The 27,994-nt window shown below is 41.4% G+C and overlaps 1 protein-coding gene across 1 annotated transcript in view; it reads right to left on the reverse strand.

Annotated features, from left to right (window-relative positions):
* Positions 1-6,909: 6,909 nt before the first annotated feature.
* HDAC8 (histone deacetylase 8) overlaps positions 6,910-27,994 on the reverse strand; it is a 267,792-nt gene continuing 246,707 nt past the window's right edge. Inside the window, exon 11 of the mRNA XM_055393871.2 lies at positions 6,910-7,471. Within this exon, the coding sequence (XP_055249846.1) occupies positions 7,449-7,471 (23 nt within the window). The 3' untranslated portion in view covers positions 6,910-7,448. The remainder of the gene's footprint in view (positions 7,472-27,994) is intronic.

The raw sequence follows: 27,994 nt of genomic DNA on the forward strand, positions 1-27,994 counted from the left end.
TATCATAAGAAAATAATACAACAAATGTGCAAGGGTGTAGGAGAGGATCTTCATTGCAAAAATTTTTCTTTGAGGCAAAATTCACATAACATAAAATTAGTCATTTTAAAGTCAATAATTTGGTGGCATTTGGTGTTGCATAACCACCAACTCTGTCTAGTTTCAAAATACTTTTATTACCTCAAAATAAAATCTGTGCCCATTAAACAGTTACTCCTCATTTCCCTCTCTGTCCAGACAACAACCAGTCTGCTTTCTGTCCTTATGCTTTTGCTTATTCTCTATGTTTCATATAAATGGAATCATATACACTGTGTGACTTTTGGTGTCTGGCTTCTTTCACTTAGCATGATGCTTTTGAGTACTGTAACATGTATCATACGTCATTCCTTTTTATGGCAGAATAATATTTCACTGTATGCATATGCCACAATTTGTTCATTCATTCATTAGACATTTGAGTCATTTCCACCTTTTCACAATTATGAAGAGTACTATGAATACTCATGTACAAGTATTTGAATATCTGTTTCCAATTCTTTTGGGGCATATACCTAGGACTAGAATTGGTGGGTCAAATGGTAATTCTATGTTTAACTTAAGGACTGCCAAACTTTTCCACAGTGGCTGCACCATTTTGCATCTCCATAGCAATATACGACGGAGAAGGCAATGGCACCCCACTCCAGTACTCTTGCCTAGAAAATCCCATGGATGGAGGAGCCTGGTAGGCTGTAGTCCATGGGGTCGCTAAGGGTTGGACACGACTGAGCGACTTCACTTTCACTTTTCACTTTCACACATTGGAGAAGGAAATGGCAACCCACTCCAGTGTTCTTGCCTGGAGAATCCCAGGGACAGGGGAGCCTGGTGGGCTTCCGTCTATGGGGTCACACAGAGTTGGACACGACTGAAGTGACTTAGCAGCAGCAGCAATATACGAAGGTTCCAATTTCTCCACATCTTCATAGCCTCTTGTTATTTTCTGTTTTATTTTTATTATAGCCATTCAAATAAGAATAAACTGGAAACTCATTGTGGTTTTGATTTGCATTTCCCTAATGACTAATTCAGTGTTTTTATTTGTAAGGAAAAATGAGAATATTCTGAATGTTCAGCATTAAGGGACAGGTTAAACAAATTTTGGAGCATCCATATAATGTGACCACTTTAAGGGATCAGGTATGCCAGATTTTTTGGTATGTCTGAAATGTGTTATAGTAAAAGATAATATGGTAGTTCTTTGTGGATGGAAAACTGTCCATGGCATATAACGAAGTGAGAAACTGTTCATGGCATATAACGAAGTGAGAAAAATCAGGTTACCAGACAGGATGATTTCATTTGTTAAAAAAAAATGTCAAGTGGTCATATATGCATAATGCCAGCTCCCTAGGGTCAGGGATTATTGTCTGCTTTGTCCACAGATATAACCCCAGTGCCTGGCACTCTGCATGGTACATAGCAAGTAGTCAATACATATTTACGGAAAAAATGAAAAAAGTCTGGAGACATAAACACCAAACTGCTAATAGTGGTGTTTGCTGAAGTATGGTGTTATGAAGGAACAATTTTCTTATTGTTTGAATGTTTTCCTTGAGACATCTATTGCAAAAAAAAAGTCTTTCCATTACTCTCTCTCTCACCAAGTAAGAAAGGTACTGTGGGGTGGTTGAGGGAGGAAAGCATTAGGGCTCCTTCCATCAGAGGTAAACAGAGGCTTCTCAGCCACTTTGGAGCTGAGCTTCAGCAGGCTCATTTCAGTTATCCCAGTGGCTACAGCGATCTTTTTAAAATGCAAATCTGATCAAGCCACTCTTTGGCTTAAAAGTCTCTGATGGCTTCTTGCCTGCAGGATCAAGTCTCGCCTCCTCTACCTGGCACAGAGGCCCTTTGTGACTGGCCCCTGCTATTTTCCTTCTTGTCATTCACTAATATATATCTCAGTTTTTTCTTATGGAAAATTAAAAGCACATAAAAGTAGAGAGAATAGTACATCCAACCTCCATGTGTCCATCAAACATGAAGCTTCAACAGTGATCAACATTTTTCAAATTTTGTTTCATTTATCTCAACTCACTACCTGCTGCCACACACCCATACACTTGCCCCTTCTGGAGTAATTTTAAAGAAACCCAGATATATTATTTTACCTGTAAATACTTCACTTTGTTTCTTTAACAGTTGAGGACCTAGATAAATATATAACTACCATGCTGTTATCATACTTAACAAAATTATCAATAATTTTTTAACATCACCTATTCTCTGTCCAAATTTCCCCTATTGTCTGAAAAACATCTTTTCACAGTTTATTTACTTGAATAGTCTAATATTCTATGTTCCAGCAGCACTGAACTGCTTGTCACTTCCCTAAATTTCATGTGCCTTTGCCTGAAATGTCTGCCCCTGATGCCTGCTCCAAGATCAGCTTAAATATTGTAGCCTTCATGATTGCCCCAGTCTAGCTTGTCCCATTTCTGTGTCCTGTAATACCCAGAATGTGAAACATTGCTTTGTCTCACTGTGTAGTTTCACCATCACGTAGGTATGTATGGAGAATTACAGGTGCCAGGTACCATGCCCAGCACTGGGATACAGCAATGAAACTGCCAAAATTCCCACCCTCCGAGGGCATGTGTGTGTGTGTGTGTATGTATGTACGTGTAGGAGTAAAAAAGAATAAGATAATGGTAAAAGGTATGAAAATAAATGGTATTTTGGAACAAAGAGAGCAAGGTGGCTACTTTAGATGGCATGGCTAAAAGGAGTCAGTCTGGGGAAGATCCGAGCACTGCAGGTGAAAGTGCTAGCCTGTGCAGAGACCCTAAGGTGAGGGTCTTGGATGGTCCCCATCTTCAAAGGCACTATTCATGTCTGTCTTTACATTTGCAGCTCTCAAAAACTTTGGTAGGTAGCTTTCAAAACCCTGTTGAGTATTGAGAATCTAGTAATAGCTATGTCTCTTTGCCCCAGAACAATGTACCAATGCACAACCACATTTTAATTTGCATTCTCTTCCCCTAATTCCTGAAGCCAGAGAATGTCAGGAAGATTCTTTGCCTAGATTCTTTGCCTTTGCATTTAGGGCAGGAATGGTGTCTGATAATTGACATCTAATATTTACGCTAAATGTGCTTTCTTCCATGATCTCTTTGATCTCTCAAAATCAGTCAATAAGGTAGTACAGGGAGTATATCCAGTTGATGGATGAAGAGACTAAGGCTCACAGAGAGCGTTTCTTGGCCAAAGTCACACAACTAGTGAGTAACAAGGGGAGTCAAACTCAGGCAGGTTGAGGCCAAAGTGCATATGTGCTGCTGGTCAGCTTGGGGCCCAGCACTGAGCAGGTTTGGGGACTCGTCCTTGGCCAAGGTTGGGGAGGAAGAGCTGCTGGAGTTTACCATGCCGGGGCTTATAGATGTCAAAACCTGATTAGCCTTGATGGCTGTTTGCTTTTCTTCTTTCTCTTCCCTCTCTTTGTCCCCCTCTTCTTTCTCCTCCTTCCTTTTTTGTTGAATCACAATATTTGATTCTCTTATAAAGATGTTTTTCTGCCTTAGAAAGAGTCTTTTAAATATAGAATTGGAAATATACCCCTCTTTCTGTGACAGCTCACAATGAAGGCAGCAGAGGCAGATCCACCCCCTCCCCACAAAGGGAAACTGGCTTGGGATTTTTCCATTGGCTTTTTTCCCCATTGGCTTTATATATATATATATATATATATATTTACTTTTGCGGGGGTGGGGGGAGACAAGGTAGTACATTCACATGATTCAAAAATCAAAAGATACAAAAAGGGACATAGTGCAAGCCTCCCTTATTCCTCTGCCACCTGCCACCTGGTTTTCCTGCCTGAGGTGCAGGTAACTGAGGTACCCCAGTTTCTTGTGTCTCTTTCCAGAGGTGTTTTATGCAAATAAAGGTATATCCTATATATATATATATATATACTTTTTAAAGGGCTATTTTCTAAACCTTGAGTTGTGAACACAGCCTAAAGCTCTCTTTTGGTCTCTCTGGCCTCTCTGTGTTCCTTGGTGAGAGATAGTGAAGGCCTGTGGGCTTCCTGGGAGCCCTGGGTTTTCCTCAGAGGTTGGTCTTTCCAGGCCCATTTTTCTGGCAGGCCCTCCTGCACACAAGTCTTTTCAAAGTCCTTTCATCTAAGATAATTCATCAAGCACTCACAATAGCTCATGAAGTGCGGGAATTATTTGCCCCACTTTACAGGGATAAGGAAACAGACCCAGAAAGGTCGAGTAACTTGCTGAAAATCACACAAGTACTTACTGTTGTTGATGTGAGGGGAGGGTTGCAGAGCAGCATGAGGCTTGGTCCAGCTTGGACTTTGGAAGTAAGAAGAAAGTTGTTTACTCCAAAGTCACAGTTTAAAAATATTTAGTGGCACTCAGTGTGGGGTTGAGGGGGAGGGAACGATGGGGAAGTAAGGGAACTTGTAGTTCCAGCTGGGTTGGCTTCCTGGCTCTGCCACTGACAAGGGGCAAGTTACTTCACAGTTTGTGGCCTCAGTTTGATAATCTATAGAGTAGAGATGTTAATACCCACCCAGCCGGGGTGGATAGTGACATAGGGTAAATAAAAGTGATTTGCAAAATGGGGTATATTCTAAGCCTTGCTTTGCATTATTACTATGGTTATGATGGCTGGTCCTTTTGGGCAAAAAGGTGGATGTTTCCTGAAGGGAAGGTAGGCTCAAACTGGGTACAAAGTTGCCATTCCCTCAAGCCAACTTATCTAAAAAGACTCTCTCTGGCTGAGTGAATTGTAGATCAGGAGCCCTCCAGCTGGACCAGTCTTCCTTGCCAGCTCAGAACCTCCTGAGCTGTTAGAACAGCCCTGGGGCCTAAGCACAAACTCTTCCTCAGTGGGTGTCTTGAATTTACTTTGATCTGTAACTTTACCTGCAGATTAATTCTTTTTATAAAGAGTTTATGTATTTATTTTTTCTATTACAAAACTAGACCATGCTTATTAAGAAAACTTGGAAAATATTGAAAAGTAGAATAAACCAAAATTAAACCATCCTTATATCTTCTTCCTCCACAGAAGCCCACCTCAGTTAATATCTTGGTGTATTTCCTTTCAGTCTTTTTTCCTCTAGGCACTTAAGATAATTCTTAGCAAAGAAATACATTTTTCTTTTTCAAAACAGCTTTACTGAGGGTGTAATGGATAGACAAAATTTGCACATATTTAATGTGTATAATTTGATGAGTTTAGACTTAGCGGAATAACTGAACCTGTCTTGTTTGTTTTGAGAATACCACTTTGTTTGATATTTTAATTGTAAAAAATGGAAAATGATTCCTAGTTCCATCTATGAGATATTTTTGCCTAATATTTTAACAAGAATGGAATGAGGAGGAATCCTGAAGGCCATTGAGGTGGTGCCATCTCTCAGAACAGGCCTGGCCTAGGTTCAGAACAGGCCTCACTCTGGGGCTCAGCCAGCAGAGCTGGTGCTGGTGAGAAGGTAGCCCTGGCTGCCCAGTGGGAAAGGGCTCCTTCTGGTTCAGGCCCATTCCTCTTGAAAGGAAAGTGAAGCACTAGTACTCACCACTTTACCCTGTGGTTGTGTCTTGTGGCTGAGTCCTTCACAGGAATTTGGGTGATGACTCTTGAAGGTGGGTCCCTTAGGAAGGATCTGGATATCAGACCCAGCAAGCTTTTGAAAGGACAAACCTTGGCAGGTGGTTCTTCACAGGCTGGGAATTCAGAGCTTTAATTTGTCTTCCTTGGCCTCCCCCACACCCCCACCTGCCCCATTCAGTGCCTCTTCCCTCTTCTATTTTTAAAAATCTTACATTTTGGTGTAAGTAAAATTATCCTTAAGCTGAGTATATAATTAGAATTGTGGGCATTTGAAGTGACTGGTATTCCTAGCTGTCCAGGTACCCCAAAGCTGTTTAATAAAAGCTTGGCTATTCTCATCCCAGGGAGGCCTGGTGTGCTGCAGTCCATGGGGGTCGCAAAGACTTGGACACAACTGAGCAACTGAACTGAACTGAACTGATTCCCATTCCGGGACATGTTCAAGGCTTTTTGTACTCCCTTCTGCAGAATGCCTTTCCTCCTCTCAGTAGCCTGGAGAAATACAACATCCTACAAGGCCCAGTTCAAATATCATCCCCTTTGAAATGCTCTGGGATGCTGCCCTAGCCTGGTAGGTTGCTCTCTCCTCTGTGCTCTCAGAGTTCAGGACTCCTGTTTGTTACAGAGCATGAAGCATGTTGGGATCTGGTTCCTTCTCTCCTCCTTTGCCTTGTCTGGGAGTCCCTAGATGGCCAGGATGGGGTTGTGTCCTTGTCTCCCATCCAAGTCCCAGTAGCTGTAGGAGCTGCATAAATACTTGGTGAATCAAATTCCAAAATTGTGACATTTGGCTGTCACTTCTGTTTTCTTATCTCTCTCGAGACTCCCATCTGCATTTTGCCATCTTTTCTTTGCCTTTGAGGTTATAGGAAAATCAACACATCACAACTGTATCCCATTCTCATCAAGCGTGCTTGATGGGAAGTAGCCTCTATTCATCAAGATGTCCCTCTTGGATTTGACCTGCCACCTGCTCTTCCCATCGCTGAGTCACTCCCCAGGCAGGATAGCCTCTCTCTGGGGAGCCAGCAAGGCCTTCCCCATGGTTGCAGAACCTGTATTCCTGTGAGCTCTGGTCAGGCCCCAGCACAGGTCAGAGCTTGGCTTTCTGTCCCCAGGACTTAGTGGAAGACACACTAGTTCCTCAGCAGGATCCAGCATTCAGAGTCACCCTATCAGGCTGGGGCAGAGCAGAACAGGGAAGCAGAGGATTAGTCTTTATACTTCAGTGAGAGGAAATGTTCACAACTGTGTGCTGTCAGTGGTACTTTACAATGAGGAAAATGGAAAAGAGGTAGGTTTGCAAAGATTTTATTAAAAAACAAAATAAATTCAAAATCATGAAAATAACACAGGTGGATTTCTCCCCATCTGTGACCAGATCCCCCTCCCCCAAGGTTTCACCTGGATGATCCTGAGGCCCAAACCCTGCCTCTCAGCTCCCCACTGCCCCACCAACTGCCAATCAAATCTCCATGCTTTCCTCCAGCTTCTGACATGTCTCCTTTAAGAAAATAAAAATACCCCCTCCCCAACTTGCCTAAAAATAATTTTCAAAGATTAAAAATGGCATTTGTGTGTTTTTTAAAAAATAAACACTTTAAATGTTGGAAATGTTTGTCTTCCCCTAGGTCTAGTTGAGGCCTCTGGGGTGCCTGCCTGCCTCATGCTAGGAGGCCAGCTGCCACTTGGTGCCCCTTGGAAATTTTCAGGAAGTAATTTCTTCCAAATTTCCCCTGCAGTCACAAATTCCACACACTGCTCACATAAACACGCTGTCTTCATTATAGGCACTGCTCTTTGGCTCTGGAAATTTGATCTCTTTTTGTCAACTAGACCACATGCTTCAGATTCCCTGCAAACAGGAGAGAAAACAAAATTCAAATTCAAGTAACATATGTGAACTATACTTCAATAAAGCTGTTAAAAAAGGCACTTTCATTTTGGGGCTTGTTCTCTTGCTGTCCTTGGGAACCCTGAGGACCGCCCCTCCCCAACACTGGAACAAGTTCAGGCTAGGCTGCTGGATGGTGAGAGACATCTGGTTCAGTTACCCCAGCAAACCACCAGCCACCCACCAGGCATGTGAGTGAGGCCTTGAACAGCTGACTGACTGCAGTGCTAGGTGAACTCAGCCAAAACCAGAAGAACCGCTCAGCTGAACCCAGCCCTATTGCCAACTCACAAAGTCATGAGTTAAACAAATGGTTGTTTTAAGCCACACATACACACACACACAAATTTGGGTAATACTTTTAAGAGTCCATACTTCACTAACTGCATCAAATCTTTCCGCACCCCCAAGCTTTCTTTCTCCGCTTAGCAAGGTACAACCCTTTTAGCATTTTCTCTTATGAATACCTGTGAAAGATGAATTGGGGATTTCCCCCTACTCTCAGGTCTAAGAATCTTTGAGGAAAAAGCAATCACTTGAAATCCTACAGGACTGGTCCCTCCACAGTCTTCTTCTTGACCTACTTCCCCAAGCCAAAATACTGGGCTCCAAACCCTACTGACCACTTCTACTCTAAGAGAGGAAGGATATCTAGCACAGTGCCTCATACATAGTAGGTGCTCAATAAATGGATGAATGGAAGAAAGGAAGGAATGAAAAATCAGCACCCACTTGCCTATCTAGTTTAATTTTTAATACAGTATTAAACATACAGTAAAAGTGACTTTCTTTGCTATGTGCAGTTCTATGATTTTTAACATACGTCAAGATTATTAAGACAGATTGGTCCCATTACTCATCAAAATTTCCTCTGCTTTTGTTGTGCAGTCACATCCTCCCCTCCCCCTCTTACCACCTGGCAATACTGACCTATTCTCCATCACTGTAAGTGTTGTCTTTTTGAGAATGTCATATAAATGGAATCATCAGTATGTGATGTTTTAAGACTGGATTCTTTCAAGCAGCATAATGCCTTTGATTTTCATGCAAATTTTTAGGTAAATGAAAATTTTTAGTGTATCAATAGTTTATTTCTTTTTTGGGGGCAGTACTTAACTTTGTAATTTTAAAATTACTATAGATGCATAGGAAGTTGTAAAAAAAAATACCAAGAAGTAGCCTTCACCAAGTTTTTCCAAGTGGCAATATCTTACATAATTATTATTTAATATCAAAACCAGGAAATTGACACTGGTATAATTCACAGCCCATATTTAAATTTTGCCAGTTTTATATGCACTTATTTGTGTGTGTGTATATTCTATGAAATTTTTATCACATGTGTAAATTTGTATAACCCCCACCACAAGAGGGCTTCCCTCATAACTCAGTTGGTAAAGAATCCACCTGCAATGCAGGAGACCTGGGTTCGATTCCTGGGTTGGGAAGATCCTCTGGAAAAGGGAAAGGCTACCCATTCCAGTATTCTGGCCTGGAGAATTACATGGACTGTGTCCATGGGGTCGCAGAGAGTAGGACACAACTGAGTGACTTTCACTTTCATTTTCCACCACAAGAAGATACAGAACTATTCCATTACCACAAGATCTCCCTCAAGCCACCTTGTTAACTCCCCTCCACCCCCTATCTTTAAGCCCTGACAACCATTAATCTGGTCCCTAGGTCTATAACTTTGTAATTTCAAGAATGTTATATAAATGGACTCATACAGTATACAATATTTTGAGATATTTTTTCCCTCACTCAGCACAATGCCCTTAAAGATCCATTAAGGCTGTTGTGTGCATTAAGTTAGTTCCTTTTTGTTTGCTGAGTAGTGTTCCATGGTATGTACATGGCATAGTTTGTTTAACTACTTACTCATTGAAGGAAATTTGGGCTATTCCCAGTTATATATATATATACACACACATATACATAAAGCTGCTATGAACATTCATGAACGAGTTTTTTTGTGTAAACACACTTTTCATTTCTCTAGAATAAATGCCCAAGAATGCAACTGCAGGGTCCTATGGTAATCACATGTTTAATTTTATAAGGAACTGTCAAACTATTTTTTAGAGTGGCCATACTAAACACTGTTATGAAGAATCTAGTTTCTCAGCATTCTTGTTAACATTTGGTGGTGTCACTAGTTTTTATTTTGACCATTCTGATAGGTCTGTAGGGATCTCTCATTGTGGTCTCAATTTGTAAGACTCTGATGCTGGGAGGGATTGGGGGCAGGAGGAGAAGGGGATGACAGAGGATGAGATGGCTGGATGGCATCACCGACTTGATGGACATGAGGCTGAGTGAACTCCGGGAGTTGGTGATGGACAGGGAGGCCTGGTGTGCTGCGATTCATGGGGTCGCAAAGAGTCGGACATGACTAAGCAACTGAACTGAACTGAACTGAATGGCCAATAATGTTGAACATCATTTCATGCATTTATTTGCTGTCTGTATATCCTCTTCATGTCTTTTATTAATTGGATTTTTTTTACTGTTGACTTTGGAGAGTTCTTTATATATTCTAGATATAAATCTTTTGTTGGATAAATGATTTGCAAGCATTTTATCTCAGTATATAATTTGTCTTCGCATTCTTCTTTTTTGGTCAAGCTGTGTGGCTTGTGGGATCTTAGTTCTCTGACCAGGGATTAAACCCAGGCCCCTTGGCAGAGAAAGTGTACAGTCCTAAACCACTGGACTGCCAGGGAATTCTGATTTTTTATTCTTCTAACTTTTGCAAAGCAAAAGTTAATTTTTTGGATCATGGCTTGGGTGTTTTCAACCCTTAAGTTCATAATCTCTGGATAATCTTTGACTCTTCATCTTTTACTCTCCACATCTTATGAGTTGTCAGATCTAACCTCAGGATGTCTTCCAAATCTGTCCTCTCCTTTCTGTTCCCCTCTCTCCACCTTAGTCATAGCTCTGATCACTCAGGTCACTGCAACAGCCTTTTAACTGGTGCTCCCACTTCTGGAGCTGTCCCCCACACAATTCTAGCTGTGATCACATGCCTCCTCTGCTTCATAATAACTTTAGCAGCTCCCGAGCACCTATGAATGAAATCTAACACCTTAGCTTACATGTGTCCCATCCATACTTTCCCATGTCCATGTGAGCCTTTGTGTGTGCTATTGATTCTGCTGAGGAGACCTACAGGGGGTTCTGGTGCTGAAGCGAGGGTGCTTCCATCTGTAAGAACAGCCAGAGCTTAATGAATGAGTGAGTACACAATTGAACAAAATCCCATGTCCGAGTGTCCCAATGACACATGTTCACAGAAAGGAAAGGTGGGTGCTGTGTTCTCTACTGCTCTGTCTCACTCTCTAGTTACATTTGGAGGCAATTAAGAAAAACAACAGAAATAGTTTCCACCAAAAGTTGATGATGAGCAATATTGAGTTTGGGTAACAATGAAAATGTAAGCTTAAATAATGCCCATTGTTTTCCCCTCACATCTAGCTTTTCCAGCAGTGGGTGGCAGCCTGAGAAAATTCTAAAGGCGAGCATGGTCTGCAGTCTGGAGAGACACAGAGTACAGATCAGAGGGGCAAACTCAAATGTCTATAGAGGCCAAGAATATACTGGATGTCAGTAGAACAGACTGGGGGTAAGACATATGGATCCCTCTGGATCCTTTTTCTTTTCCCTACTTTGAAGAATGGCTTGAATGTAAGAAATCATTTCCTTTTTTCTTAACTCTATTACAAAAGAAAACAACACCAAAATGGTGTCAGCAAGATGAGAAATGGAAACTCACACTTAGCCTAGAGTAGGAGCTACAACAGAGAAAGGTAGAATTTGTGGCAAACAGGAAGGTACCTGCTCACAAAGGAGGCAGCTGCTACTTGGTTCTAGCCATTCACTAGTGAGCAGGAATGTGGGTCAGATCTTTCCACTTTCCAAGAGAAGTCAGACATTCACATCTTTATACAGTTTTCATAGTGTGAAATGTGGACAACTGCTTTAAATGTTTAAAGAATATCACGTGGCACATTAATCTGTTAGGCTAAACAAAACAATTTTGAAGACAAGATGTGGCTCAGAGGCTCCTAGTTTGTGATCTCTGGGATAGTTCTGACTTATACCCATGACACCCCATTTTACTCTCAAGTATCTTGGTTTTGACAATACATTATATCCTCATCCTACCTCTGATGTACAAGAAGGAGTACTGAATTGAGACTCAAGAGGCTTGGGTTCTATTGATTCATCGACTGACTGATTTCATCTGTTCATTCATTTATTCAATCAAATATTTATTGAGTATTCTTTGCCAGTACTGGGTGCTTGTGAGCACTCTACTGTTTTTTATTGTTGCTGCTAATTAACAGACTTTATTTTTGGAGCAGCTTTAGGTTTACAGAGAAACTGAGCAGAAAGTGTGGAGACCTCTCATATTCCCCTGTTCCTTATCTCCCCCCAGGAGGCAATTTCCCCTAGTATTAACATCTTGCATTAGTATGTACATTTTTTATAGCTGATGAATGAATATTGATACATTATTATTTAGTCCATAGTTTACATTAGGGCTCACTCTTGGTGTTGTACAGGCCTATGAGTTTTGAAAAGTGTATAATATTATGTATCCATCATTACAGTGTCACACAGAATAGTTTCACTGCTCTAAAATTCTTATGCTCCATCTCTTCATCCCTCTCTTCCTTTCCTTAACCCCATCGCAGCCACTGATATTTTTACTGTCTTTATAGTTTTGTCTTTTTAAGAATGTCATATGGCTAAAATCATGCAGTATGTAACCTTTTGAGAATGGCTTCCTTTACTTAGCGATACACATTTAACATTATTCTACATTCTGTCACTTAATAGTTCATTTCTTTTTAGTGCTGAAAAATATTCCATTGTCTGAATGTACCATAGTTCATCCATTCACCTACTGAAGGACATCTTTGTTGCTGCCAAGCTTTGGCAATTATGAATAAAGCTGCTACAAACACTCATGTGCAGGTTTTTGTGTGGACATGAGTTTTCATCTTATTTGAATAAATAGCAAGGAGCAGGACTGTATGTTAAAACTATGTTTTAATTTTGTAAGAAACTGCCAAGCTGTCTTCCAAAATGGCTGTACTATTTTGCATTCCCACCAGCAATGAATGAGTTCCTGTTTCTCTACATTCTTGTCAACATTTGGTGGTGTCATTGTTTTGGTTTTAGCTATTCTATTAGGTATACAGTGGAACTTACTGTTTTATTTTGTAATTCCTTAGTGATATGATAGTGAGCATACCTTAATGTACTTAATTGCCAGCTGTGTAGCTTCTTTGGTAAGGTGTGTATTAAGATCTTTGGCCCATTTTTTGGATTGGGTTGTTTTCTTATTGTTGAGTTTTAAGAATTCTTTGTATGTTTTGGCTAATTGTCCTTATTGGATATGTGTTTTGCAAGAATTTCTCCCAGTCTGTGGCTTGTCTTTTTATTCTCATAATTTTTAGTCTTTTTAATGTAGAGCAGTGCTGTCCAATAGAACTTTCTGGGATGATGGAAATGTTCTATATCTATGCTGCCCAATATGATAGCCACTAATTACCTGTGGCTACTGAGCACTTGAAATATGGCCAGTGCAAGTGAGGAACTGAATTTTAAATTTAATTTTAACAACTTAAATTCAAATGGCCACATGTGGCCAGTGGTGACCATATTGGACAGTGCAGATATAGAATAGTTCCTTTTTGTTTTTTTTTTTCTTCATGACATTGACTCGGGTCATTCTTATTTGTCCTTTCATTTATAACCTCCCTTTCAATCCATTAGGAAGTCCTGTCAATTCTACCGCCACAATATTTTCTAAATCCACCCACTTCCCTCCAACCTTCACTGTGATAACTTTACTCCAAGCCACTGTCACCCCTTGCATGGTCAACTCTAATAGCCTCAACATTGGTCTTCTTGCTTCCATCTCTGCCACCTACAACCCTTCCTGTATATAGCAGCATGATCATTTTGTTAAAACTTAGGTCAGATCACATTACTTGTATGCTTAAAGCCCTCTAAGGCTTCCAATCACACCTAGAATAAAAGTCAAGCTACTTAGTTAGCCACCAAGCTCTGCAGGGTCTGACCCTGTCCCTGGTCTCTTGTCTGCCTCTGCCCTCTTTGCACTCTCTGTTCTGGCCACATGGGACTTCTTTGTGTTACTGGAACACACTAGTCATTTTTCCCTCTTAGGGCTCTCCCTTCTTTGCACATGTTATTCTTTCCACCTAGCATGCCCTGTTCCTGGATATTCTCATTCCTGACCCTTCTTATCACTCAGGTCTCAATCCAAAAATCACCTCTGAGGGGCCTGATGACTACCTAGTCTAAGTTGCCATCCCCAGTCACTCATTTTCTGCCACATGATTCTATTTTCTTCAATGCACTTAGCATACCAAATGCATCTTGTGAGGGCATGGATGTGTTAATCTTGTTCATCACTATTGCTAGCCACTTTGACAGTGCACAGGAATCAATCAATCAGTATTCACTGAAAGATACAGTTCTTGCCATTAAGGAGCTTTCAGTCTAGCAAGGAAAGCATATATGGAGACAAACGCATCATAGTCCATAGCAATAAGGCCATATAATACCAGTCTGTACAGAGTGCTGAGGGCATTTGAAGAGAGGGCATGGAAGGCTTCATGGAGGAGGTGTCATCTTGAAGGGCAAATGAAGAGAGAATGTACCACACAGCAGGAATAGAGCAGGATGTATAAAAGCACCTGCAAAGCTTTTGTGACCAGAGCACAGAATGAGGGTCAGGGACAGGTTTGTGTGTGTGCGTGTGCGTGTGTGTATATGTATGTGTGTGCAAGTGCAATGAGGCTGGAGAGATTGTTGGAGGTCAGATCATCAAGGGTCTGGAAGGCCATAGTCTTATCCTAGAGGCCATGTAGAGCCCCCAAACAATTTTAAGATGGGGAGGAGTCCCATCTAGTGTGATCTAGGGCTAGAGTAAGTTCCCTAGTAGCTGCCTCATCACACCAGGCTTGAGGGTCTCACTCTTTACCTGGGAACAATGGCAGAACAAAGGATTTCTAGGTAGCTTTAGGTATGTGCTGAAATGGATGGGTGATTTTAGTTTTTAGCTCTTAATTGTCAACTATATTGTTTGTCTTAAAATGTAGATCCCTCTTGTCATCAGAAAGCCTTTCAATGACAATTAGTATAACCACCAGTTACCGCTTATCTGCCTCTGACCTGAAATAGAACCTAAGGCTGTGAATTAATCCCACCAGGCTTCTGGCATCTATAGGATATCAGCACTTAAAGGATAGTACCCTGATGTTTTGGGTGCTCCAGTCTTAACTTGCAAGGGACTACTGCAGTCTCAAACTGAATTGAAGCAATTTCTAAAATAGCCTATGATTCATTTTTTCTCCCCCCCGTGCCTAAATCTGCTGGTTCCATGTGGAGGGATAGGCACCAGTAACTGGAGAGGTGACATCACAGGAGTGGGCTGCATGCCTGCCAGCCAGGCAGCTTGTGGAGCTCGGCCTCAAGCAGTCTATCTGCTGGGCTCGGTGATGCTTCCAAGCCACTTTGGAGTCATAGCTCTAGGTTCTTTGGTCCATGAGCTTTCTCCACATTTCTTTTTCAGACAAAAACTCTGGGCTGGGAAATCCAGGATAATGGGAATAGCAGCAGCAGGAAGAATAATACAGCCTTACATCTGTATAATGATTCAGAGTTGTGAAAGCCATTTGCTCCATTTTGCTCCTCCCAAACAGCAGTGGGAAATGGAAGTTGGGGTTTTAGGCCTGAACTGGGGTTGCACAAAAGAACAAAGTGCTAACATTCCCTGTTCTCCACAAGGTACACCATGATTGGGCCTTGGATGCCACCAGAAGGTCAGAGAGATTCCTTTCAGCTTCTAGGTGCTTCCTGGAAGAGTAATTCTCCAGGACAAACTGCCTGGCGGGCACAATCTATGAACCACGCCATCCTGATGGAGCCAGCAAGTAGTGCCAGTCCCAGCACTGCCAACTCTTTCTGTGAACCCTGGCTTACAGTCCCCATGGTCCCAAAGACTTTTACTGGAGCCAAAGTCATGGCCTGTAACTGTGGAGGCCTGAAGGCAGGGTGTGTCTTGAACATCTGGAAATGCCAAGAGCTGCCAGGGTAGCTCAAGGGCCCGTGAAAAGAAAAAACACCAACATATCAGTCATCGTTGTGGATCCTTCAGTGAAAAGCCACTGGGCCTTCCCGTGAATAGCTGAGGAGTGGGGTGAAGGGATTCTTTCCTTGGAGAAGCCATACAAATAGTTCTGCAGTGGTCTCAAGTTGGCTTTGTGATCTTTGAGCACCTGGTCTTAGCATAGCTTGGTGTCTCCAGTGCTCCACTGCTATCACTAGCATAAGAAGTCTCCCTGCCTGACTCCCCTCTCCTTGCTCCTCCATACATCATGGCTACCAGGCTGGACACCAAAGGGGTGGCATACTTCTTGGTTTTAGATTAAATTTCAGTGTCACTTGTGTGTGTGCATGTGTGCCTGTGTGTGTGTGGTGGTGGTGGTGGGGCTTGGCGGGGGGTGGGGTGGACATGACAAACCCACAGATGCTTAGCAGTATTATGATAGTGGAAGTTTCTGTGGCTGCTGTAGCTGCCATCACCGTCACCACCACCACTATGTGAATTCAGAAAGACCCACAGGTGCTGGTTAGTGCCATGAAAATGTCATCTTGGGAAACCAAGATGCTATACTCAGGCAATTCTGTCTGTTGGAAACCTTGGCGGGGTATAAAAGTGATCCTTTGGAAAGTTGAATCTGTAAACCTCTATGCGGAAAGTGATAGGCAAGAGGAGAACATCCTTGCCTCCAAAGCAGAGAGGCCTCCCATAACTTGTTTTCCAGCTCAAGGGGGATATGTGCGCCTATGAAAATAGATTAAGGATCACTGCCTTGGCCTGTTTTAGAGATGTGAATAAAAATCTTGGCTGGGGACTGCCTCCTTTCTGGTTGACTGATTTTTCAATTGATTTGTATTTATTAGCTAATGAAATTAAAGTTGTAAAAATGATAACAGAAACACAATAAATCTCTCCCACAACTGGCTGTTTCTATGTCACTATGGTGCATTCCTCACTTTGATTACTTCAAAGTCTATTATTTTGTTCTCAATTATTCTGTTTTTCTGGCACTGGAGAAAATCAATTTGTTTTATTTTCTCTTATTCATGCACTCAATTATACTCTTCGGGCACATTTAATCACTTTGATGTTTTCATTTTATGGCCCATCTCTAGGCACTTCAGCTGCATTGCTGCCAACGGGCAAGCAGGACTAATTTGCATGTCACAATAGACTTGAAATTCTAACTCAATTTAGAAATCTTTATGAAATCTCCCTCCAAAATATGCTTAGAGCTGCAAAGAGGCAGAAGGATGTGAGTAAACCAGAAGCCTATAAAGATGCTTCCCTTTCTCAAATACTGAGAGCTCTTTGGTGGCCTGACTGTAGATTCAGGATGTCCCTATCCAGGTATAGCAGAGAGGTTCACAGGATGGGATGTCTGCAGAGCTTCCCCTGGAACTTTGTGGTGAGAATCTTGCAAAGGCTGTCCCTCAGCAGCAAGGCCAGGGAGATTGGGCCTGCTTACTCTGGCATAAACTGCCCCTCAGCACTGCTGGATTTGGCGGCTGTGCTGAAGACAGCACCTGAATCTCAGTTGGTTAAAAGGCCTCCGGGTAGATGGAATTGTCAACAGTTAGGCATTCCAGAACCCTGAGTGGTTTAACCTTATTTTCTCTGATAAGCTCCAACTCCCCTTTTGCCCCTTGATTATTTTAGAGCTAAAGGCTGGAGGGGACTAAAGTGATATAATTGCTTTAGGCATGAACTTTGATGCTAATGCTAAGTCACTTCAGTCGTGTCCGACTCTGTGTGACCCCATAGACAGAAGCCCACTAGGCTCCCCCATCCCTGGGATTCTCCAGGCAAGAACACTGGAGTGGGTTGCCATTTCCTTCTCCAATGTGTGAAAGTGAAGTCGCTCAGTCGTGTCCGACCCTTAGCAACCCCACGGACTGCAGCCTACCAGGCTCCTCCATCCATGGGATTTTCTAGGCAATAGTACTGGAGTGGCTTGCCATTGCCTTCTCCGATGAACTTTGAACAAACCAGAAAAAAAAAAGCTTAATTAAACAACTTATAGATCTCCAACTATTTTTCAAAAGTTTTTGGTTTGTTGTATGCAACAACCAGCAGCTCTACCTGGCAGAAGGAAAATTTCATATTTCTTCTTCTAAACTTTCAGTATGATCTTCATTTTCTTATGTGGAATCCCAGCTCCCTCGCTTCTTTACTGTGTGAACTTGTACAAGCTAATCAACCTCCCTAAATTCTATTTTATGTTAAACAAGGCTAATAACATTATCTCCTTCAGAGCTAGGTTTCCTAAACTTCAGTACTGTCAAGAATTTTGCCATGTTCACGTATCACTTAAAACCTCTCTTTTCTTTTACACTCTTAAAACACTTAAATTCATCCAAAGCAAGGTGTCTGTGAAATCAAAGTGTTTGATGTGGTAGTTATAATTTTTTGAATACACATTAAAACATACATACATGAAATAAACCAAATTCATTCCTGTTTCAGAATCTTTGCTCTTGCTCTCCTGTTCATCCAGAATGTTCTTCATCCCAATTTTTGCAAAGTTCCTCCGTTTACTGCATTTAGCTCTATTCCCAAATGTCACCTCCTCAGGAAGGCCTTTACTGACCATCATACCTAAAGAAGCACCTTTTCTGAATTTACCAGTAACCAATTACCAAATATTTATTTGCTTACTGTCTTTCTTCCCCATTAGAAAGAAGTAAGCTTCATGATGGGCAAGGCCTTCATCTGTCCTTTTTACATCTCTATCACGTAGAATAATGCCTAGCATATATTAATACCAATTACATATTTGTTGAATGAAAGAAACATGAAAGTAAAATGTCAGCCGAATGGTAACCAGTCTCTCTTTCCACCCAACGAGGATGGTGTCAGAGAAGGCAGAGTGGAAAACCAGGACTTTTATCCAAGCTCAATGGCAAGGAGGCCTACCTAGTGGAGGCCACATGAAAAGCAGTAACAAGGTGCCACTGCCATTCTTGGGCAGGGTGGTACCCTGAGGTGGAGTAGGGGGAGCCTGAATTTCCAGTCCTGCCCGGTAGTAATGAAGACCCCTCCTCTTCCAGGCTGTTAGTGAGAACTGAGGGGGAAACCTAGATTTTTACCCCTATCTGGAGGTAATGGGGTGGAGCCTCCCTTCCTTGCCACCATGGTATCAGAGGAAGCCTGCTAAAACTGAAGATTTAAATAAGATGCAGGGTTTGGAGATAAGAAAGGCTTCCTAAATGATCAATGCACATAGATGAAAATAGAGATCTCGTCAAGAAAATTAGAGATACCAAGGGAATATTTCATGCAAAGATGGGCACAACAAAGAACAGAAACGGTATAGACCTAACAGAAGCAGAAGATATTAAGAAGAGGTGGCAAGAATACACAGAAGAACTATACAAAAAATATCTTCATGTCCCAGATAACCACGATGATGTGATCACTCACCTTGAGCCAGACATCCTGGAATGCGAAGTCAAGCGGGCTTTAGGAAGCATCATTGCCAAAAAGCTAGTGAAGGTGATGGAATTCCAGCTGAGCTATCTCAAATGCTAAAGATGATGCTGTTGAAGTGCTGCACTCAGTATGCCAGCAAATTTGGAAAACTCAGCAGTGGTCACAGGACTAGAAAAGGTCAGGTTTTATTCCAATCCCAAAGAAAGGCAATGCCAAAGAATGTTCAAACTACTGCAGAATTGCACTCATCTCACATGCTAGCAAAGTAATGCTAAAAATCCTTCAAGTCAGGCTTCAACAGTACACGAACTGAGAAATTCCAGATGTTCAAGCTGGATTTAGAAAAGGCAGAGGGGCCAGAGATCAAATTGCCAACATCTGTTAGATCATTGAAAAAGCAAGAGTCCCAGAAAAACATCTACTTCTGCTCCATTGATTATACCAAAGCCTTTGACTGTGTGGATAACAAACTGTGGAAAACTCTTCAAGAGATGGGAAGAAGGTCAGACCACCTGACCTGCCTCCTAAGAAATCTGTATGCAGATCAAGAAGTGACAGTTAGAGTCAGACATGGAACAATGGGCTGGTTCCTAATTGGGAAAGGAGTGCATCAAGGCTGTATATTGTCACCCTGTTTATTTAACTTATATGCAGAGTACATCATGCAAAATGCTGCCCTGGATGAAGTACAGACTAGAATCAAGATTGCTGGGAGAAATATCAATAACCTCAGATATGAAACCACCCTTATGGCAGAAAGTGAAGAGGAACTAAAGAGCCTCTTGATGAAATTGCAAGAGGGGATTGAAAAAGGTGGCTTAAAACTCAGCATTCAAAAAACTAAGATCATGGCATCTGGTCTCAATACTTCATGGCAAATAGATGGGTAAACAATGGGAACAGTGACAGACTTTATTTTTGGGGGCTCCAAAATCACTGCAGATGGTGACTGCAGCCATAAAATTAAGACTCTTGCTCCTTTGAAAAACGGCTATGACCAACCTAGACAGTATATTAAAAAGCAGAGACATTAAATTGCCGACAAAGGTCTGTATAGTCAAAGCTATGGTTTCTCCGGTAGTCATGTACGGATGTGAGAGTTGGACTATAAAGAAAGCTAAGCACCAAAGAATTGACGCTTTTGAACTGTGGTGTTGGAGAAGACTCTTGAGAGTCCCTTGGACTACAAGGAGATCAAACAAGTTAATCCTAAAGGAAATCAGTCCTGAATATTCATTGGAAGAACTGATGCCAAAGCTGAAGCTCCAATATTTTGGCCACCTGTTGTGAAGAACTGACTCATTGGAAAATACCCTGATGCTGGGAAACATTGAAGGCAGGAGGAGAAGGGGACAACACAGGATGAGATGGTTGGATGGCATCACCAGTTCGATGAACACAAGTTTGAGTAAGCTCCAGTAGTTGGTGATGGACAGGGAAGCCCGGCATGCTGCAGTTCATGGAGTTGCAAATAGTTGGACACAACTGAGCGACTAAACTGAGGATTTATACAAATATCTAAAATGTTCAGGATATAATAGAAAATCACTCATACCAACAACAGAAAACTCTCAACTTGAATGAGAAAAAGGCAATCAAGAGAGACCAACACAGAATGACAGTGATGTTAGGAATATCCAATAAGCAGTTTAAAGCAGCCATCATAAAAATACCTCAACAGGCAATTATAAACATGTTTGAAACAAATTAAAAATAGTTTCAGCAAAGAAACAGAAGAAATACAGAAAAACTAAATGGAGATTTTAGAACTGAGAAGTACAAATAATGAAATAAAAAACTCAACAGATGGACTCAATAGCAGAATGGACAGGGCAGAGGAAGAATCAGTAAACTGGAATATACAGAATAGAAATTACCTAATTTGAACAAAAGACAAAAAAAATAGTCAAAAATGAGTAGAATTTCAGTGACCAGATGGGGCTATGATAAAATATCTAATATTCATGTCACCAAAGTTCCATAGGAAGAGGAGAAAGAAGGTAGGACTGAAAAAGTATTTGAAGAAATAATGGCTAAAGATTTCCCAAATTTGGCAAAAGATAAAACCATAGAAACAATGGAAATAGTGACAGAGTTCATTTTCCTGGGCTCCAAAGTCACTGTGGATGGTGACTGCAGCCTTGAAATTAAAAGACGATTGTTCCTTGGAAGAAAAACTATGAAAAACCTAGACAGTATATTAAAAAGCATAGACATTACTTTACCGACAAAGATCCATATAGTCAAAGCTATGGTTTTTCCAGTAGTCATGTATTGATGTGAGAGTTGGACCATAGAGAAGACTGAGTGCTAAAGAATTGATGCCTTCAAACTGTAGTGCTGGAGGACTCTTGAGAGTCCCTTGGATAGCAAGGAGATCAAAACAAGTTAATCCTAAGGGAAATTAACCCTGAATATTCATTGGAAGAACTGATGCTGAAGCTGAAGCTCCAATACTTTGGCCACCTGATATGAAGAATTGACTCATTGGAAAAGACCCTGATGCTGGGAAAGATTGAAGGCAGGAGCAGAAGGGGATGACAGAGGACAAGATGGTTGGATGGTATCAATGACTCAATGGACATGAGTCTGAGCAAACTCTGGGAAATAATGAAGGACAGGGAAGCCTGGTGTGCTGCAGTCCATGGGGTTGAAAAGAGTTGGATATGACTGAGCGACTGAACAACCACAACAAAACCTTACAGATTAAAGAAGCTGATTGAATTCCGAACTGCATAAACTCAAAGATTGACCATAATCAAATCCCTGAAAACTAAGGAAAAAGAAAAATCTGGACAGTAGAAAAACAAAAACAAATTCTTTCATATAAGGGAGAGATAGTTCAAATGACAGTGGTTTTCCCATCAAAAACTTTGGAGGCCAGAAGGAGGTGGTACAGCATTTTTCGGGTGCTGAAAGAAAATAAACGTCAACCTTGAATTTTACATCCAGTGAAAATATCCTTCAGGAATGAAGGGGAGATGAAAATATTCTCAGAAGAAAGAAAACTAAGAGAATTTGTTGTTACTAGACCCATGCTAAATGACTAGGTAAAGGAAGTTTTTGACAGGGAAAGGAAATGGTGATAGAAGATAGCTTGGAACACCAGGAAGGAAGAAAGAACAATGGAAAGGATAAAAATATAGGTAAATATCAAATGTTTTATCTCCTCTTGAGTTTTTCAAATTATGTTTGATGATTAAAGGAAAAATTATAACATTCTCTGATGAATTTCTGAATAAATAGAGGAAATATCTATTAGATTATATAATAACACAATAAGGTTACAAGTGAGGAAGAGGAAAGGGGCTTAAAAGTAAGTAAGATTCCTACACTTCACTCTAACTGGTACAATGTCAACACCAGTAGACTGTAACAAGTTACATATGTATAATATATACCTAGAGCAACCACTTAAAAGCCTATACAAAGGTAAACAATCAAAATCACCAAAGAGGGACTTCTCTGGTGCTGCAGTGGATAAGAATCTGTCTGCCACTGCAGGGGACACGGATTCAATCCCTGCTCTGGGAAGATCCCATATGCCGTGGGGCAACCAAGCCCATGTGCCACAACTAATGAGCCTGTGCTCAAGAGCCTGTTTGAGCTGCAACTACTAAGGCTGTGTGCTACAACTACTGAAGCCTGTGCACCTAGAGCCTATGTTCTGCAACAAAAGAAGCCACCACAATAAGCCTGTGCACCACAATGACGAGTAGCCCCCATTCACTGCAACTAGAGAGAGCCCATACATAGCAACAAAGAACTGGCACAACCCAAAATAAATAAATAAATACCACTACAGATAAATCAAAATGGAATTTGAACAAAGGTATAAGTCACCAACAGTAATGGTAAGGAAAACAGAAAACAAAGAACAGAGGGAACAGAGAAAACTAAAAATAAAATGGCAGATTTAATTCTTAATATCAAAATTACATTGATGTAAATGACCTAAATACACCAATTATAAGATAAAGATTGGCAGAGTGGTTCAAAAATAATATATCTATATGCTGTCTCTAAGAAACTCAGTTTAAATATAAGTAGGTTGAGAGTAAAAGGAGAAAATAATATATGCCATGAAACATTAGTCAAAAGAAAGCAGGAGTGGTTACATTGATATTAGGTAAAGTAGATTTCAGAACAAAAAAAATTACCATGGACAGAGAAGGACATTACACCACAGTTAGAGTCAATTTCCTGAGAAGATACAGCAATGCTAAATGTACATGCCCTAGACAACAGAGCTTTAGAGTACCTGAAGCAAAACTTGATACAGCTATAAGGAGAAATAGGTGGATCCACAATTAGAGTTTGAGAATTCAACATCCCTCTCTTAGCAATTGATAATAGAACAACTAGACAGAAAATGAGCAAGGATATAGAAGAATTCAACAGTGCTACTAACCAACAGGATGTAAGTGACATTGATAGGATAACCCACCAAACAACGGCAGAATACAAATTCTTTTCAGGGATTCACAGAACACATGCCAAGATAGACTATATACTGGGTCATAAAACAAACTTCAACAAATTGAAAATATCTGAAATTACACAGAACATGTTTTCTGACCACAATGGTACTAAAGTAGAAATTAAAAAAAAAAAAAAAAAAGATCTCCTGAAAAAAATCTTTAGGCCAAGATGTTTTCATTGGAGATTTCTAGTAAAAAAGGACCATTAACACCAATTCTATACTATCTCTTGCAGAAAATACAAGAAGAGGTAACATTTCCAAACTCACTTTTATAGGACTAGTACTGGTCTGCTGAAGAAGCCAAAGTTGAATGGTTCTATGAAGACCTACAAAAACTTTTAGAACTAACACCCAAAAAAGATGTCCTTTTCATTATAGGGGACTGGAATGCAAAAGTAGGAAGTCAAGAAAACCCTGGAGTAACAGGCAAATTTGGCCTTGGAGCATGGAATGAAGCAGGGCAAAGGCTAACAGAGTTTTGCCAAGAGAATGCATTGGTCATAGCAAACACCCTCTTCCAACAACACAAGAGAAGACTCTACACATGGACATCACCAGATGGTCAACACCGAAATCAGATTGATTATATTCTTTGCAGCCAAAGATGGAGAAGCTCTATACAGTCAGCAAAAACAAGACCAGGAGCTGACTGTGGCTCAGATCATGAACTCCTTATTGCCAAATTCAGACTGAAATTGAAGAAAGTAGGGAACACCACTAGACCATTCAGGTATGACCTAAATCAAATCCCTTATGATTATACAGTGGAAGTGAGAAATAGATTTAAGGGACTAGATCTGATAGATAGAGTGCCTGATGAACTCTGGACGGAGGTTCGTGACATTGTACAGGAGACAGGGACCAAGACCATTCCCATGGAAAAGAAATGCAAAAAAGCAAAATGGCTGTCTGAGGAGGCCTTACAAATAGCTGTGAAAAGAAGAGAAGCAAAAAGCAAAGGAGAAAAGGAAAGATATAAGCATCTGAATGCAGAGTTCCAAAGAATAGCAAGGAGAGATAAGAAAGGCTTCCTCAGTGATCAATGCAAAGAAATAGAGGAAAACAACAGAATAGGGAAAACAAGAGATCTTTTCAAGAAAATTAGAGATATCAAGGGAACATTTCATGCAAAGATGGGCTCAATAAAGGACAGAAATGGTATGGACCTAACAGAAGCAGAAGATATTAAGAAGAGGTGGCAAGAATACACAGAAGAACTGTACAAAAAAGATCTTCACGATGAAGATAATCACGATGGTGTGATCACTCACCTGGAACCAGAAATCTTGGAATGTGAAGTCAAGTGGGCCTTAGCGAGCATCACTACGAACAAAGCTATTGGAGATGATGGAATTCCAGTTGAGCTATTTCAAATCCTGAAAGATGATGCTGTGAATATGCCAGCAAATTTGGAAAACTCAGCAGTGGCCACAGGACTGGAAAAGGTCAGTCTTCATTCCAATCCCGAAGAAAGGCAATGCCAAAGAATGCTCAAACTACCGCACAATTGCACTCATCTCACACGCTAGTAAAGTCATGCTCAAAATTCTTCAAGCCAGGCTTCAGCAATATGTGAACTGTGAACTTCCAGATGTTCAAGCAGGTTTTAGAAAAGGCAGAGGAACAGAGATCAAATAGCCAACATCTGCTGGATCATGGAGAAAGCAAGAGAGTTCCAGAAAAACGTCTATTTCTGCTTCATTGACTATGCCAAAGCCTTTGACTGTGTGGATCACAATAGACTGTGGAACATTCTGAAAGAGATGGGAATACCAGACCACCTGACCTGCCTCTTGAGAAACCTGTATGCAGGTCAGAAAGCAACAGTTAGAACTGGACATGGAACAACAGACTGGTTCCAAATAGGAAAAGGAGTACATCAAGGCTGTATATTGTCACCCTGCTTATTTGACTTATATGCAGAGTACATCATGAGGAACGCTGGGCTGGAAGAAGCACCAGCTGGAATCAAGATTGCCAGGAGAAATATCAATAACCTCAGATATGCAGATGACACTACCCTTATGGCAGAAAGTGAAGAGGAACTAAAAAGCCTCTTAACGAAAGTGAAAGAGTAGAGTGAAAAGGTTGGCTTGAAGCTCAACATTCAGAAAACGAAGATCATGGCATGTGGTCCCATCACTTCATGGGAAATAGATGGGGAAACAGTGGAAACAGTGTCAGACTTTATTTTTTTGGGCTCCAAAATCACTGCGGATGCTGATTGCAGCCAGGAAATTAAAAGACGCTTATTCCTTGGAAGGAAAGTTATGACCAACCTAGATAGCATATTAGAAAGCAGAGACATTACTTTGCCAACAAAGGTCCGTCTAGTCAAGGCTATGGTTTTTCCTGTGGTCATATATGGATGTGAGAGTTGGACTGTGAAGAAAACTGATCGCCGAAGAATTGATGCTTTTGAACTGTGGTGCTGGAGAAGACTCTTGAGAGTCCCTTGGACTGCAAGGAGATCCAACCAGTCCATTCTAAAGGAGATCGATCCTGGGTGTTCATTGGAAGGACTGATGCTAAAGCTGAAACTGCAATACTTTGGCCACCTCATGCGATGAGTTGACTCACTGGAAAAGACTCTGATGCTGGGAAGGATTGGGGGTGGGAGGAGACGGGGAAGACAGAGAATGAGATGGTTGGATGGCATCACCGACTCGATGGACATGAGTTTGAGTGAACTCCGGGAGCTGGTGATGGACAGGGAGGCCTGGCATGCTGTGATTCATGGGGTCGCAAAGAGTCAGACATGACTGAGCGACTAAACTGAACTGTACTGATCTGATACTGAGAACAAATGATGGCATTACAAAAAATAAAACTACAGACTAATATCCCTCATGGATATAGATGTAAAGTATTCAATAAAATATTAGCAAGTAGAATTCTTAGTTTATTCTTAGAATTAACAATTTTTACATATATTAGCTAATTCTAAAAAATACATACGGCAGTCCAAGATGGTGGAATAGAAGGACATATGCTCATCTTCTCCTGCAAGAACTCCAAAATTACAACTTGCTGTTAAACAGCCATCAACAGGAAAATGTTGGATCCCACCAAAAAAAAGGTACCCCACATTCAAGGGCAAAGGAGAAGCCCCAGCAAGACAGTAGGAGGGGTGAAATCGCATTTAGAATAAAACCCCATACCTGCCAAAGACACTCGAAGAGCTCAATCAAACCTTGTAAGCACCAGGACCCAGAGTTCCCACAGAGACTGAGCCAGAACTGTATTTGAGTGTCTCCTGCAGAGGTGCGGGTCAGCAGTGGACTGCTGCAGGGGCAGGGGCTCTGGGTGCAGAAACAGACTCTTGGAGGGCACAAACAAAAGCTTGTGTGCACCACGACCCAGGAAAAAGGAGCAGTGACCCCACAAGAGACTGAGCCAGACTTGCATGAGAGTGTCTAAAAGACTCCCACAGAGGTGTGGGTCGGCAATGGCCTGCTGCAGGGTTCGGGGCACTGAGTGCAGCAGTGCATGAATGGGACCTTTTGAAGGAGGCCCACATTATCTTCATTACCTCCACCATAGTTTGGCCTCAGGTCAAACAACAGGGAGGGAACACAGCCCTGCCCATCAACAGAAAATTGGATTAAAGATTTACTGAACATGGTCCCACCCATCAGAACAAGACCCAGTTTCCCCCTCAGTCAGTCTCTGCCATCAGGAAGCTTCCATGAGCCTCTTATCCTTCTCCATCAGAGGGAAGATAGAATGAAAACCACAATCACAGAAAACTAACCAATCCGAACACATGGACCACAGCCTTGTCTAATTCAATGAAACTATGAGCCATGCCGTGTAGGGCCACCCAAGATGGAGTTCCATCATGGTGGACAGTTCTGACAAAATGTGGTCCACTGGAGAAGGGAATGGCAAACCACTTCAGTATTCTTGCCTTGAGAACCCCATGGACAGTATGAAAAGGCAAAAAGATATGACACTGAAGGATGAACTCCCCAGGTTGGTAGCTGCCGATTTATGCTACTGGAGATCAGTGGAGAAATAACTCCAGAAAGAATGAAGAGATGGAGCCAAAGTGGAAAAAACACCCAGTTGTGGATGGGACTGGTGATGGAAGTAAAGTCCGATGCTGTAAAGAGCAACATTGCATAGGAATCTGGAATATTAGGTCCATGAATCAAGGCAAATTGGAAGTGGTCAAACAGTAGATGGCAAGAGTGAACATCGACATTTTAAGAATCAGCAAATTAAATGGACTGGAATAGGTGAATTTAACTCAGATGACCATTATATCTACTACTGTGGGCAAGAATCCCTTAGGGAAATGGAGTAGCCTTCATAGTCAATAGGAGTCCAAAATGCAGTACTTGGGTGCAACCTCAAAAGTGACAGAATGATCTCTGTTCATTTCCAAGGCAAACAATTCAATATCACAGTAATCCAAGCC

This window comes from Moschus berezovskii, chromosome X (genome assembly GCF_049115385.1).
Source record: "Moschus berezovskii isolate FMDL1 chromosome X, NW_MosBer_1.0, whole genome shotgun sequence".
NCBI classification, from domain to species: domain Eukaryota; kingdom Metazoa; phylum Chordata; class Mammalia; order Artiodactyla; family Moschidae; genus Moschus; species Moschus berezovskii.